Raw genomic sequence first — 13,947 nt, forward strand, 5'->3', positions numbered from 1 at the left:
TCACTTTGTTTTTGTGATAGCAGTTTAATAAAATAAGTCGAGTGCTTCTAACAAAAATAAGGCATTGACCTCATTTGGTAAGTCTTACAAAACTGGCATTCCTAAAATCATGTTACCTTAAACAGATAGTTTCGTGGAATTTTAAACTTTTCATCATTAATTTAGATAGATCGATATGTATATTTTTTCAGATTGTGGCATATCTAGTATAAGTGGAAGTTTTAATGAAAACAGTGTTTCAATGGACAAAGTGAGTGATTTAGACCTCACTGAAGAGAATGAGATTGAATTTGTATGAGTAAATCTAAATAACATCTGCACAATAGGGTAGTTTCCTTCATCAAAGAAAACAAAAGGCAATAATTGCGATTCGTTACCCACCATTAGTGTATTCATAATATACAAATTATTTCGTTTTAGAAATGCCGGTTTAGACGAATGGCAATGGTCCATTTTTATCCTCATTTGAAAAGGGCCAGAATGGCGCCCATGCGATGCCACTCCACGTGACGTCACAGGGACCTAGTTCCTATAGGAGAAGATAGGAGTTATACATCGTCTGAGGTTACCAATGCATGCATGAGGCGCAGGGCTTAGGGAAACATGTCTTAATAATCACTTATTAAAACTGGCTAAGGTCGGAAAGTTTTCCTCGTTTGATAAGGTATTAATAATCCTTATTTAAGCCAAGCGCTACCAGCCAGCAGGGTACTCAGCTACCCGCTAGCAGCCTGCGACGTATCAGCGCTAAGCCTCGCCTCAAGGTCACCTCACCGGGCGGGAGAGGGAACCAGATATACGACGTACGGAGAGATTTCCCGGCATTCATACTTACGCGTCGCGTTTTCGCGCGCTTGAAAATTTTCACTTTTCATTTAATCGCGAAAAATAGATATTGTCATTTAAAAATCTAAAAGCGTGAAATACGTACTCCAGGAGTAATAATCGTTCGATTAAGGCAATAAAAAAATAATAGGAAACCACCCTATTATTATTTTATGGAAAATACATCAACTATTATTCTCAATCAGTGTTTCTGTGATTCCTATTAATTTCCCTAAATCTTGCACTAATTGTTAGCCATATTCTACGTATCCTTTTCTCCAAAATGGAATCAAATTTCATTTTACTTTGTTTTTTTCTCTCATTATCTATCCAAATCTGCATGTTGAGGTGTCATTCTCTTTGGTATCTTAAATAAACATTGCTCATATGCATTTGATTTATCAAATTTTACTTTTCCTTCACATATAATTTCTTGAAGTACCTATCCCCAGTCGAAATTGAATTTTATTTCACTTGCTTCTTCAATTTTCCAGGTTTAATCATAGTCCATATTGCAATTCCTTTATATTTCATTGCGTAGTGATTGCTAAAGTCGTATTCAATTATCAGTCCATCATTCTAGGCTATTGCTGGTTTCATAGATTTTAGTTTCTTTTAGCATGTGGGGACGTTAACCCTATACAGAACCCATGCCCTGAAAGACCTCTATGGTATCTCGCCTTGTCTGGCCAGTCAGGTGAACTTTACAGAGCTCGAATGTCCGTTTTGATGTACACTAAATGATAGGCATCTACATTTGCTTCATGGGAAATCATTAGGTTTGCTGTATACCAGATATAGGCGTCTACATTTGGATTGAATTAGGTATAATGCTAACTTTGTACTCTCAGTAGTGATGTAAATCTTATGTAGCTTTTTATAGAAATTTGCACAAGTGCTTTAAGCATGTTGGTATGATATTTATAATAAATATTTCCATCAGAAAATTTCTTATAAATAACATTTTGAAACTGATAGTTTTAAGAAATCTTCTAATAAGAAATATGCCCAATGTCTGATAAGAAATTTTCTTATAAAAATTTTTAGAAGAAATTTTCTTGTAAGAAAAATTCTTATAAAAATATGTCCAATTTCTGATACGCAATTTTCTGATAAGAATTTTCCAATAGGGATGAGCTATAATGTTGAGCGAAGGTGCTAGGCTTAATCCCACAACATTGCCGTGCGCAGTGGTTCCCCTACTCTCCGAGTCAACCAGTTCAGGATTCGTGTCGCTCATTATTGGCTTAGCAACCGTCAACAATGGAAGTGATGATTCTCGTTCCCGCCAAGTGTAAGGATCGAGCAGTAATCCGATTTCTCCTTGCAAGGAAGTTACCGCCATTGGAGATTCATCAGCAACTGACTAACGTTTATGGTGAAGAGTCCATGTCCATTCAGCACGTCCGCATATGTTGCAGGGCTTTTGCTGAGGGCCGCACGGAAGTTCGCGATGAAGAACGGAGAGGAAGACCGCCAGTTTTGGATTGTCCAGAAGATCAACAGTGAGCTGCTCAAACATCGGAGGGTCACTGTCCGTGAATTTGTTGAACGCATTTCTGAAGCTTCTCACGGCACAATTGAAAGAACTTTAACAGAAACGTTAGGATTTCGCAAGATGTGTGCTTGCTGGGTCTCCCGTATGCTGACTGACGGACTCATGGAGCCACGTCTTGACACTGCTCGCAAATTTCTTCAACAATTTTAAGGTGGGGGGCAACTAGGAGAAGTTTTTTGTATCTACCGTCACTGGCAAGGCCGTAGCTAGGGGGGGATCAAGGGGTATTGATTCCCCCCCCCCCCGAAATGAAAAAAAAATAAATAGATACTTTATGCTCGCTTGGTGCTCACACGACGATATTATATAGCGGCGCAGGGACATCTAGTAGTCCAATGTGACTTAAGTCAATAATTATCTAAGCGAATTTGTAGGTGCAGTGTGTGTAGTTGTAGTGAAGTGTGTGAAATAATAGTGCTGTGAATTAGTGGAGAGGTGAGTGACTTATGAGCCTCCTGAGGGACCGCAGAATTGACATCGACACCGAGGAGTTAATTCATTTGGTCGCTGCAAAAAAAGCTAGAAGGCTAAATTCAATTTTATAATATTATTTTTATATTTTCCTTTAAGGGTTTATAATAATTATGTATATTTAACCGTATTCGCTATTTTATTTATCGTATAAAAATAATGCCATTTTTGTCTACTGTTCCATAAACCCCCCCGAAAATATTTTCTGGATACGGCCTTGGTCACTGGAGATGAAGCGTGGGTATTGCACATTAGGGTGGGTCGAAAAAAGGTTTTTTTTCCTGATCAAATTTGCCCTGTGCGGGAAAGTTGCGAAATGATATAAGGATCTCGCATACAAAATTTTTTTCAAATCGGATAATATTAACCACTGCCGCCCGAACTCTAAAGTTTAAAATTTTGCGAAAAATCAGGCTGATTTCTGAATCAAACGGCTATGAAGACGAATTTTATGAAAATATGGAATAATGGATAATATCAAAGAGTGGATACATGTTTATAAATTATTAAAATGAAATTTGAAGTTCTTTTGACAAAATCTATGGTTAAACAAATGTCTATGAATTAACAACAAAATTGGAGTATAGACCACCCGCACATCACAGCTCATTTTTGCCTACATTTCTAAAATTCCATTTTGGGGGCTAAATTGCAGGTAAAATAATATTTATTTCGATTGAATTTCATTTCTTATCAAATAAGTATTCATATGGTAGTAAATAACCCCACAAAAAGTTATAATGAGGTAAATTATTTGAAATTAACATCAATCATAATGACGAATAACGTACCTGTGGAGCTATTTTCAACAAGAAATTCAGCCAAGGCTGAGAAAAAGCATAACCTGAGCACCAATCATTTCACTAAGAAGCTCTCTGCTAGTTTCGTAAAGAAACTACCCAGAACTCACCACGAGGAAGAGGCTACCATCGAGTTCCACCCGTGTCCCCCCCAGCCAACCTTCCAAAGGATTATGGAGGATTGACGCAATAGTTAGAATAGAGGGAAAGCATACCGTGGAGTGGAGTGCGTGATATTTGTTGCACCCGAAAATATCATGGGTAATGATTTGCCCACTCATGAAGAGATGATGAAAATGTTTTTGTACTCTCGGTACATTGAAGAAGAAAGTTAAAATACCATTATTTCTCTGCCGGGAATCGCGGAGACAGTGACTTATGCCATTGAAGGCATTTGACATAGATCCTCTATCCCAGTTGTTGGATATAGGCAAATTGTTTGACAAATTATTCAATATCATGGAAATAATCGCAATATTATTCGATCTGTCAACAAGAATGCTTTCATTGATCAGAAGCAAGACTTTCTTCGTCACGCACGTCAGCTTTTTGATGTTGCGGCATGTAAATTGCTTTAGTGAGACTGATTCTGTTTGTGATATTCTTTCGAAAATGCCTAGTTTAGAATGGGAATTCCCTAAGGATAGAGAAGTGGTAGGGAAATGATTATAGGCGCCATCGATGTGCAGGAGACTAAAAATAGGAAGACGAGGCTTTGCAGGTTGGAAGGAAAAAAGGAACACCCGAATATTCCACCCTATTTTTTGTCATAACACTTCTGTTCGGAAGACTCAGGTGATGAAATGACATTGAACGGAGAGCAAGTGAAGGAGAGGATTTCATGGAAAAAGGTTAGTGTAAGTAATTTGAAATTGCCAAGATTTGCATCATCCTGTGAATAATTCTGCATATCAAACCATTCCTCTGCAGCACTTGCATCTGCGCACCTAATAGATATCGGGTTGGTTACTCAAGGAGTCAATGTACTTTTTGTTGACAAGAACAAGGTAGAAGGAAAAGAGAAAGATTGCGCACGTCTCTTCGGAGGAATGTGGGAACTGTTAAACTGCAAGCGCTTTACTTCGACGAGAGGAAAGACTCTGCTTTCGTTTATAGTCAATCAAAGTGAAAAACAATAAGTGAGGAGCATGTAACTCTCGTTCAAGAGCCCGGTTTACGCTACTTATGGCATGTCACACCATGTGTCAGCAAAGCTATTGGCCTCTAAGATTCCATAACGAATTTTCTAGGGGAGGAAATGATCATTATCGATGGACTCCAAGCAATTGTGTGTGATGGAACTGAGGTTAACACCGGAAGCCATGCCGGAGTAATCAGGAGAATGGAAATGGCCCTAAGAAGACCTTTGCATTGGTTTGTTTGCTTCTTCATTGCAATGAACTATCGTTCAGCACCGTCAAAAGAACTGATGACCCTGGCAAAATTTGTTATCGAAGTTTACGCTCCTATGCGGTTTTCAATAAAATTGAGACAATATTGAACAGAAGGCCCGAAGCATATTATGAACATGATTCTTCTTATAAAACATATAGATAGAGACATCAAATAATGCCGCTACTCTATGATTCAGGGAAATGTAATTTTGCTCACGCAGAGAATATTCTGCTTGCAATGTTAGCCGATGAACGCAGACAAATCCGTGCAATGGCGATCACAAATACAGTAGAAGATCGATAATCCGGAAATCTATTTAACGGAATGATCTAAACAACGGAAGGTTTTCCCGGAGTTTTTCAAAATTTCTATTTTTTAAGTTGCATCGCCGAAAATATGGCTATCTAAGTGGTTAAATCGCCGTCTCAGAGCCTGGCTGTCTTCTCGCTAATCCCAAGAGATATAGTCAACTAATTTGCCGTTATTTTCTGTAAAATATTTCATTTCGTGATCCGGGATCCCTAGATGTAGTGATTTCGCGCAAAAGATTTCACGGAATCAACGTACCATGTATATTCCTCGAACTTTCCGGACTTCAGTAGAGGGATGAAAGTGGATTGAAGTTTACATTGTGCGCGCCGCACGTCCAAAATTACTTCAAATTAATCCGAGGAGATTTGCAGTTAAAATAAAACTGTAAGGAACATGAATGATAACTGCTTATTTTCTTACGATTGCCTTCTTTTTCACTCAATGAGCTCCGACCGTCAGGAAGAGGAATTCTATCGACGTCTTTAATCTGCATGCGCTCATTTTGCAGCAGTGAGAATCAACGTATTGCTTAAAACACATTTTTTCAGCTGGCATATTCCCTGGTGAAAGCACTATTTTCCGATCAGAAATTTGCCTTTTTTGAAAATCTACGAGCGAAATTACCAGTTGCTTCAATCGCGGGAGCCCTGGATTGGACTGGACGAGACTGGATTGTTCTGGCGCTGTCTTCCCCGAAATACGTTCGTTTGCCGCGATGAAAAGACTGCGAGCGGAGCGAAAGAATCAATGGAAAGGGTCACCATCGCAGCCTGTTCCAATGCTGCCGGGAGCCATAAATGCAAGCTCATGGTCATCGGTAAAAGTGCAAAACCACGCGTATTTAAGGGTATACACCAGTTTCCTGTGATTTACAGAGCCAATAAGCGAGCTTGGATTACGCAAGAATTATTTAAGGAATGGTTTCATACTAACTTTGTCAAAGAGGTCCGAAAAAATTTCAAGGCTCTTGGACTGCCTGAAAATGCAAAAATTTTATTGTTGTTGGACAACTGCCCTGCTCATCCTCCAGCAGAAACTCTCGTCGAGGAGAATGTTATAGTGTCTTTTTTGCCGCCGAACTGTACTGCTCTAATCCAGCCACTTGATCAGGGGATAATAAATAGCCTTAAGTGTCACTATCGAAGTGAAGTTATGAAAAATATCATCAACCGTGACACTGCTTTCTCCTATGAAGAATTTAAGAAGGAATTTACCCTTAAAAATGCAGTATGGTGTATTGCCGAAGCGTGGGATAAGGTTACTCCCCAGGTTTTGAAAAGATGTTGGAGTAATTTGCTGCCGGATTTTCAAAACCGCTGTGAGGAAACTGACGACATACCAGAATTTGATGGCTTCCAGGGTCCGTCGAATGATCCCGTTTCTCATTTTATAAATTTTGTGAAAGAGCTGGATGCCGACATAAGTGATGAAGATCTAAAAGAATGGAATGCCTGCGACAATAATGCCCCAGTGTACCAAAGCTTGACCGATGGAGAGATAATGGATGCAGTCACGGGTTCGACAGTTGATGAAGACGTGACCGACAGTGACTGCAGCTCTGATGAGGAGAAAATTACTACGTCGGACGCAATCACTTATGCAGAAAAACTCATAAAGTACTTGGAGCAGAGGCCCTCTTCTTCCAACGATATGGAGGTATTACACATGCATAGGTTGAAAAACAATTTAATACAAGAGAGACGCAGCCGCTGGAAACAGGTCAAACTTACCGACCTCATGAAGAACGCACCAACAACCAAGTGCGCGGATGTTGCTGCCACAGATACTGCGTGCCACTCCACCCATGGCAAATAAATATCCAATGGACGTAATGGTAAGCAATTTTTTCAATTTTTCGGGATTCATGCCGCTAGGGAACGCGTTGTTTATGAAGTTAATGCCAAGTAGATTTTCCAAAATACTCGCGTTTTCCGCCCTTAAAAGATTAGCTGCGACTATTAATATTAAATTGAAGAATTAACATTCAAATTCGATTGTTATTTACGGTAACGTACTCGAAGTGGGATTTCCTCCGATCGGAGGATTTGATAATTACCGATAAATGTATGCTAGTAGTCGTGAAAACGACATGGAATTTGCGATAGCTGCATGTTGAAAAATACGGAGAGGCAAAATGTTGATATTCCAGTCGGATTGTAAAAATATTATTTGCCATATTTATTTCATTTACAGTTGGCCTTATCAAGAGTACCTCTGCGATTTACGGACGAAGAATATTTTCAAATGTTTTGAACCTTTTTTTAATCACAGATGGCAAATAGATATCCAAGATTCTCACCATAATATATATTCAATAAATATCCAAGATTCTCACGCCTTTCATCATGAATTTTATTGAGTTTTTCTTGATCCCTTACTCAGCAATACATCATTTCTGTTGATGCCAATGCACGTTCCGGAAAAAAATATTTTCCGTATTGCAGTGTTGCCTGCATCCAGGGAACAGATCTATTTACCGGAAATATCTTTAATCCGGAAAGGGTCTGGTCCCACGCATTCCGGATTATCGATCTTCTACTGTACATTGAAATCAAGAGAAACTCAGCAGGAGGAATTAAGGAAATTCGAATTTTCCAAAGCTAACCTTCGATGGAGTGAAGAGTTCTAGATATGGAGTTCCTGACCCGGTGGCGATCCTGAGAACTCTTCACTCAGCCCATTCGCCGGGAAAGCACAAAATCTTTCTTACCTTCGCTGCTCAAAATTATATTGACTCGGTTGACTGGGAACCAATTGAGGTAAATCAACCACCAATAGTAGCTGGGATGACAAACAAAAACTTGGAAGACCTTGTTACGGAAAGATCTGTATTAGAAGTACCTTTTCCTTGCCATACACAAGCAGTTGAAAGGATGGTACAAATGATTATGTTAGCATCAAAATCCGTGTGCAGTATAGAAAGCAGGCATGGATGGGCATTATCGTGCATAAGAGACGGAGAAATTCAGCCGAAATTCGAAAAAAATCAAAAAATAATTTTATCAGAGTAATAGGGTGGTTTCCTTCATCAAAGAAAACGAAAGGCATTGATTGCGATTCGTTACCCACCATTAGTGTATTCATAATATACAAATTATTTTGTTTTAGAAATACCGGGTTAGACGAATGGCAATGGTCCATTTTTATCCTCATTTGAAAAGGGCCAGATTGGCGCCCATGCGATGCCACTCCGCGTGACGTCACAGGGACCTAGTTTCTATACGAGAAGATAGGAGTTATACATCGTCTGAGGTTACCAATGCATGCATGAGGCGCAGAGCTCAGGGAAACATGTCTTAACAATCACTTATTAAAACTGGCTAAGGTCGGAAAGTTTTCCTCGTTTGATAAGTTATTAATAATCCTTATTTAAGCCAAGCGCTACCAGCCAGCAGGGTACTAGGCTAGCCGCTAGCAGCCTGCGTCGTATCAGCGCTAAGCCTCGCCTCAAGGTCACCTCGCAGGGCGGGAGGGGGAACCAGAAATACGTCACGCGGAGAGACTTCCCGACATTCATACTTAAGCGTCGCGTTTTCGCGCGCTTGAAAATTTTCACTTTTCATTTAATCGCGAAAAATAGATATCGTCATTTAAAAATCTAAAAGCGTGAAATACGTACTCCAGGAGTAATAATCTTTCGATTTAGGCAATAAAAAAATAATAGGAAACCACCCTATTGATGTGCTTTCACAATCGTGTCCTTCGGAAGATTGGCTGGGGGGACACGGGTGGAACTCGATGGTAGCCTCTTCCTCGTGGTGAATTCTGGGTAGTTTCTTTACGAAACTAGCAGAGAGCTTCTTAGTGAAATGATTGGTGTTCAGGTTATGCTTTTTCTCAGCCTTGGCTGAATTTCTTGTTGAAAATAGCTCCACAGGTACGTTATTCGTCATTATGATTGATGTTAATTTCAAATAATTTACCTTATTATTACTTTTTGTGGGGTTATTTACTACCATATGATGACTTATTTGATAAGAAATGAAATTCAATCGAAATAAATATTATTTTACCTGTAATTTAGCCCCCAAAATGGAATTTTAGAAATGTAGGCAAAAGTGAATTGTGCTGTGCAGGTGGTCTATACTCCAATTTTGTTGTTAATTCATAGACATTTGTTTAACCATAGATTTTGTCAAAAGAACTTCAAATTTCATTTTAATAATTTATAAACATGTATCCACTCTTTGATATTATCCATTATTCCATGTTTTCATAAAATTCGTCTTCATAGCCGTTTGATTCAGAAATCAGCCTGATTTTTCGCAAAATTTTAAACTTTAGAGTTCGGGCGGCAGTGGTTAATATTATCCGATTTGAAAAAAATTTTGTATGCGAGATCCTTATATCATTTCGCAACTTTCCCGCACAGGGCAAATTTGATCAGGAAAAAAAAACCTTTTTTCGACCCACCCTAATGCACATTATATCCCCGAAACAAAACTCTTAGATGGCAAACGCTTCAAGAGCGACGATGAAGTCCGAGCAGAGGTCACACACTTCCTCAGCGGGTTGGCGGGAGACTTCTTCAACTAAGGGATAAAAAAGCTGGAGCACCGACTGTAAAATTGTGCCGAAAAAAATGAGACTAAGTTGAAAAATAGGCAAAAGTGTAAGCTTTTCAACGACGTAAAAATTAATATCAATAAAAAAAGTTTTGTATTAGTAAAAAATATGGGAACCTTACTTTTGGTACAGCCCTCGTACTAATAGAATAGTATAAGGATGAGTAAAATATCTCTCAGAAAGCTGTAAAAACACACCATTTTGAACCATTTATCTTTAAAATTCTGCAATTTATTAATCTCGCACCTATACTGCTTATCCTGGAGGGTTCTCCATCCCAACACACACCTCGGTATCAGTTGCACCTAAACCCCCCCAGCCTTAATTCCTAGCTACGCCCATGGACTTGTCTACCATAACACTCATTTTCATATAACTTTTGTATAAGGTGATTTGCTATTCTCTTCCTCATTTCTGTGGCTATACAATCAGTTATGTTGTCACAACTGAACTTAGAATGTAATAGAGACTTCCCATATCCAAACCATTAAGTTCTTAGACTTGAATGTCTATTGCAAAATCATTGAATGGTCTTCCTAACTTTGCCTCTTCATATGCTGTTCTGAACAGTGTACTTGTGGCCATAGGCGGATCTAGGGGGGGCACGTGCCCCCCCAGAACCTTAAAGAATATGGAAGATTTTAATTAATTCCCATTATCATTGCTTTCATTTTGTATTACGAGGTATCCTTGTACCCCCCCCCCCCCCAGAAAAAAATCCTGGACAAGGCATTGCTTGTGCCCCCCCCCCAGAAAGAAATCCTGGATCCGCCCCTGCTTGTGTCCTCAAACTAACATTTTAATTTTCTCCTATCTCTAAAGGTTAGCTTTCAGCACTAGCCTTAGCCTGCTCTGCACCTATATGACTCATTGATTTTTTAAGTTCATGTAAGTAAAACCTCTATGTAGTGAACCTCCTTACACCCGAAACCTCCATACTTGATACCACCCCTGCGGTCCCGTCAGATTTAAACGTATGTAAATTTATAGGCAAACCTCTTTGTAGTGAACCTCTTTATGTCGTAAAACCTCCACTTATCATACCAAGGAGACACCCCGGCGAAGGCCTAACTAACTCTACTAATTTTTACTGAGACAACAAGAGACCATTAATGCAGCCACGATTACATACATGGAATGACATTTTCAGCAATAAATGTTTCACTCTTATTTTTCTTATATATGTACCTTATTATGCTGTAATTTTCACGTTAATCATTAATTATGGCCATTTTGTTCTGTATGAGAGCATACCTAACAGTGAATAAGAAAAAAGTTATCCAACTATCCTAATCATTTTAAGTGACTGTTGAATTGAGAGAGATCACATTGTTTTCTCTCGAATCATGGTAAAAGTCATGCAATAGCGCTCACTTCCTGTAATAATAAAATAATAAGTACATGATCACTAATGAATGCATGATTGTGTAAACACATAAATATAATTGGTTTAAAAGACGGTATAGTGCCTTTCATTTCCAAAGGATGTGAAAAAATGATGCCTATCACCAAAACCTCTCCATATAGTGAACCTCCATACATCAAATTGCCTAAATTTTGGACCCCTCCATGACGATGAAAAGAGGTTTTACTGTAAATTTATATCACTTATTTCTTACATCATAACAATACATACATTGGCTGAGTTCTAGCAACACGTATCTCAAAATTTGGCCGGTCTGAGTTAATATACTGCTAATGAAAAATAAAATTCAAGCAAAAAACAACTCTTGGTATGCAAATGCATGCTTCTTTTTAATTTTTATGCATTTTTGGTTTTTTAACTTCAATGGGGTGTACGCATAGATTTTTTTAGCGATATATGCGGAAACTTCACTTCATCCTAGATACAGAAATGCTATTTAAACTTAAATTTAGGGTAATATTGGCCATTTCTGGCTCCATAAAAAATTACCCGGTTTGAATGTCCGCGAAAACAAGAAAAATGAACATGGCCGCCTGTGACGTCATGTGCCCGTAACTTCGAGTACTTGCATGGTACTTGCCGTACGGGTATGCTGTAGTTGATGGTTACACGCTCTCTTGAACGAAAGTCAGAGATAAACTGTGCACAATGTCGGCATATCAATGGTGTTTTGCACCAGAGTGTACAAATATAAGCAGCAGGAACCCTAACAAAGTGTTTTTCGCGGTTCTGAAGGAAGAGAAACGGAGGAAGAAATAGTTTAGAGCTGCAAGAAGGGACGTCAATGTCTCTCTGAAATCAACCCTTTATTGCTGCGAGGACCATCTTAAGGTATTTTAATATTTATTACTGACGCTTATTGAATAGATGCTAATGTATGTACATGACGCGTAAATTATTCATGATGAAGAGCATTTAACATCTGCTGAATGAATCCATTAATCGTACAAAATAGCCAACTTACCTAATGAAATGGAAAATAGATGCTTCCAAAAAACTGCAATTCAAAGGATGTTAATTGTTGACGAAGAAAACCTTGGAAGAAGCATCTAGTAGATCAGAAGTAAACAGTTTGAGCTATGATTTTGGTATGTACAGATAAAAATATATACCTAATGCTTTTGTTCATAGATGGAGGACCACATGGAAAATTTCATGATGTGCAAAATGGTAGGAGGGCATAAGCTATTGAAAAAATGTGCTTTTCCCCACGTATTTGGCTGCCAGGAAGATCCACAGAGAGCATTTGCGTCAACCACCCGAAAATTATCCATGAAGAGGACTCAGCAGAGATTAATAGAGGACGCACTGAGTATAAGCTATACATATATGTGCATATATGCAGCCCTCCCTTGGCTGGTTCTAAAGATATTTATAGCCTCAAAGTGAATTAATGAATATTACAGTCTTACTATGGGAACTCTTTAAAAGTACCTACTTTAAGTGCAGACTGCATTGTTTATATTTGCCCTTTAAATAAATTAATGAATAAAATAAATGATAATCACTAAATAGAAACGATTACAGAGACATACAATGTGTTCTACAGGTAGAGATTGATTAATATGTGATATGCTGCCACATTATCCCTATTGGAAATTTCTAATAAGTCTTACAGAAATTCTTATAAGAATTCTGTAAGACTTATAAATTTCTATAAGTCTTACAGAATTCTGATAGGATTCTATAAGTCTTACAGAAATTCTTATTGGATTCTAAAAGTCTTACAGAAATTCTTATAAGAACTTTGCATTTGTTATAGAATTCTATAAGAATGTTTCGCAGGTCGCATAACTTTCAGGTTTTTATCCTGCAGGCATTTAATTTCTTATCAGAAATTGGACGCTTTTCTCATAAGAATTTTTGTTGTAAGAATTTTTCTTATAAGAAAATTTCTTATAAATATCAATTACAAAATGTTATTTATAAGAAATTTTCTCATGGAAATATTTATTATAAATATTATATCAACATACTTAAAACACATGTGCAACTTCTATAAAAAGCTACATAAGATTTACATCCCTACTGAGGGTACAAAGTTAGCATTATACCTAATTCAATCCAAATGTAGACGCCTATATCTGGTATACAGCAAACCTAATGATTTCCCATGAAGCAAATGTTTATGTCTATCATTTAGTGTACATCAAAACGGACATTCGAGCTCTGTAAAGTTCACCTGACTGGCCAGACAAGGCGAGATACCATAGAGGTCTTTCAGGGCATGGGTTCTGTATAGGGTTAACGTCCCCACATGCTAAAAGAAACTAAAATCTATGAAACCAGCAATAGCCTAGAATGATGGACTGATAATAGAATATGACTTTGGCAATCACTACGCAATGAAATATAAAGGAATTGCAATATGGAATATGATTTAATCTGTCGAAAATTGAAGAAGCAAATGAAATAAAATTCAAGTTCGACTTGGAATACTTAAAAAAATTATATGGGAAGGAAAAGGAAAAATTGATAAATCCAATACATACGAGAAATGTTTATTTAAGATACCACATGCAGATTTGGATAGATAATGAAAGAAATAGACAGAGTAATATGGAATTTGATGCCATTTGGAGAAAAGAATATGT

General features: G+C 38.0%; 1 protein-coding gene across 1 annotated transcript; it reads left to right on the forward strand.

Moving 5' to 3' along the window:
* The first annotated feature begins 6,028 nt into the window (after nucleotides 1-6,028).
* On the forward strand, nucleotides 6,029-7,663 carry LOC124170147 (jerky protein homolog-like). Its single transcript, XM_046548839.1, has 2 exons — nucleotides 6,029-7,195; nucleotides 7,555-7,663. The coding sequence occupies exon 1, from the start codon at nucleotides 6,109-6,111 to the stop codon at nucleotides 7,174-7,176; it is 1,068 nt and encodes a 355-aa protein (XP_046404795.1). The 5' UTR covers nucleotides 6,029-6,108; the 3' UTR covers nucleotides 7,177-7,195; nucleotides 7,555-7,663.
* Nucleotides 7,664-13,947: the final 6,284 nt, after the last annotated feature.

The sequence above is a fragment of the Ischnura elegans genome, chromosome 13, assembly GCF_921293095.1.
Source record: "Ischnura elegans chromosome 13, ioIscEleg1.1, whole genome shotgun sequence".
NCBI lineage: Eukaryota > Metazoa > Arthropoda > Insecta > Odonata > Coenagrionidae > Ischnura > Ischnura elegans.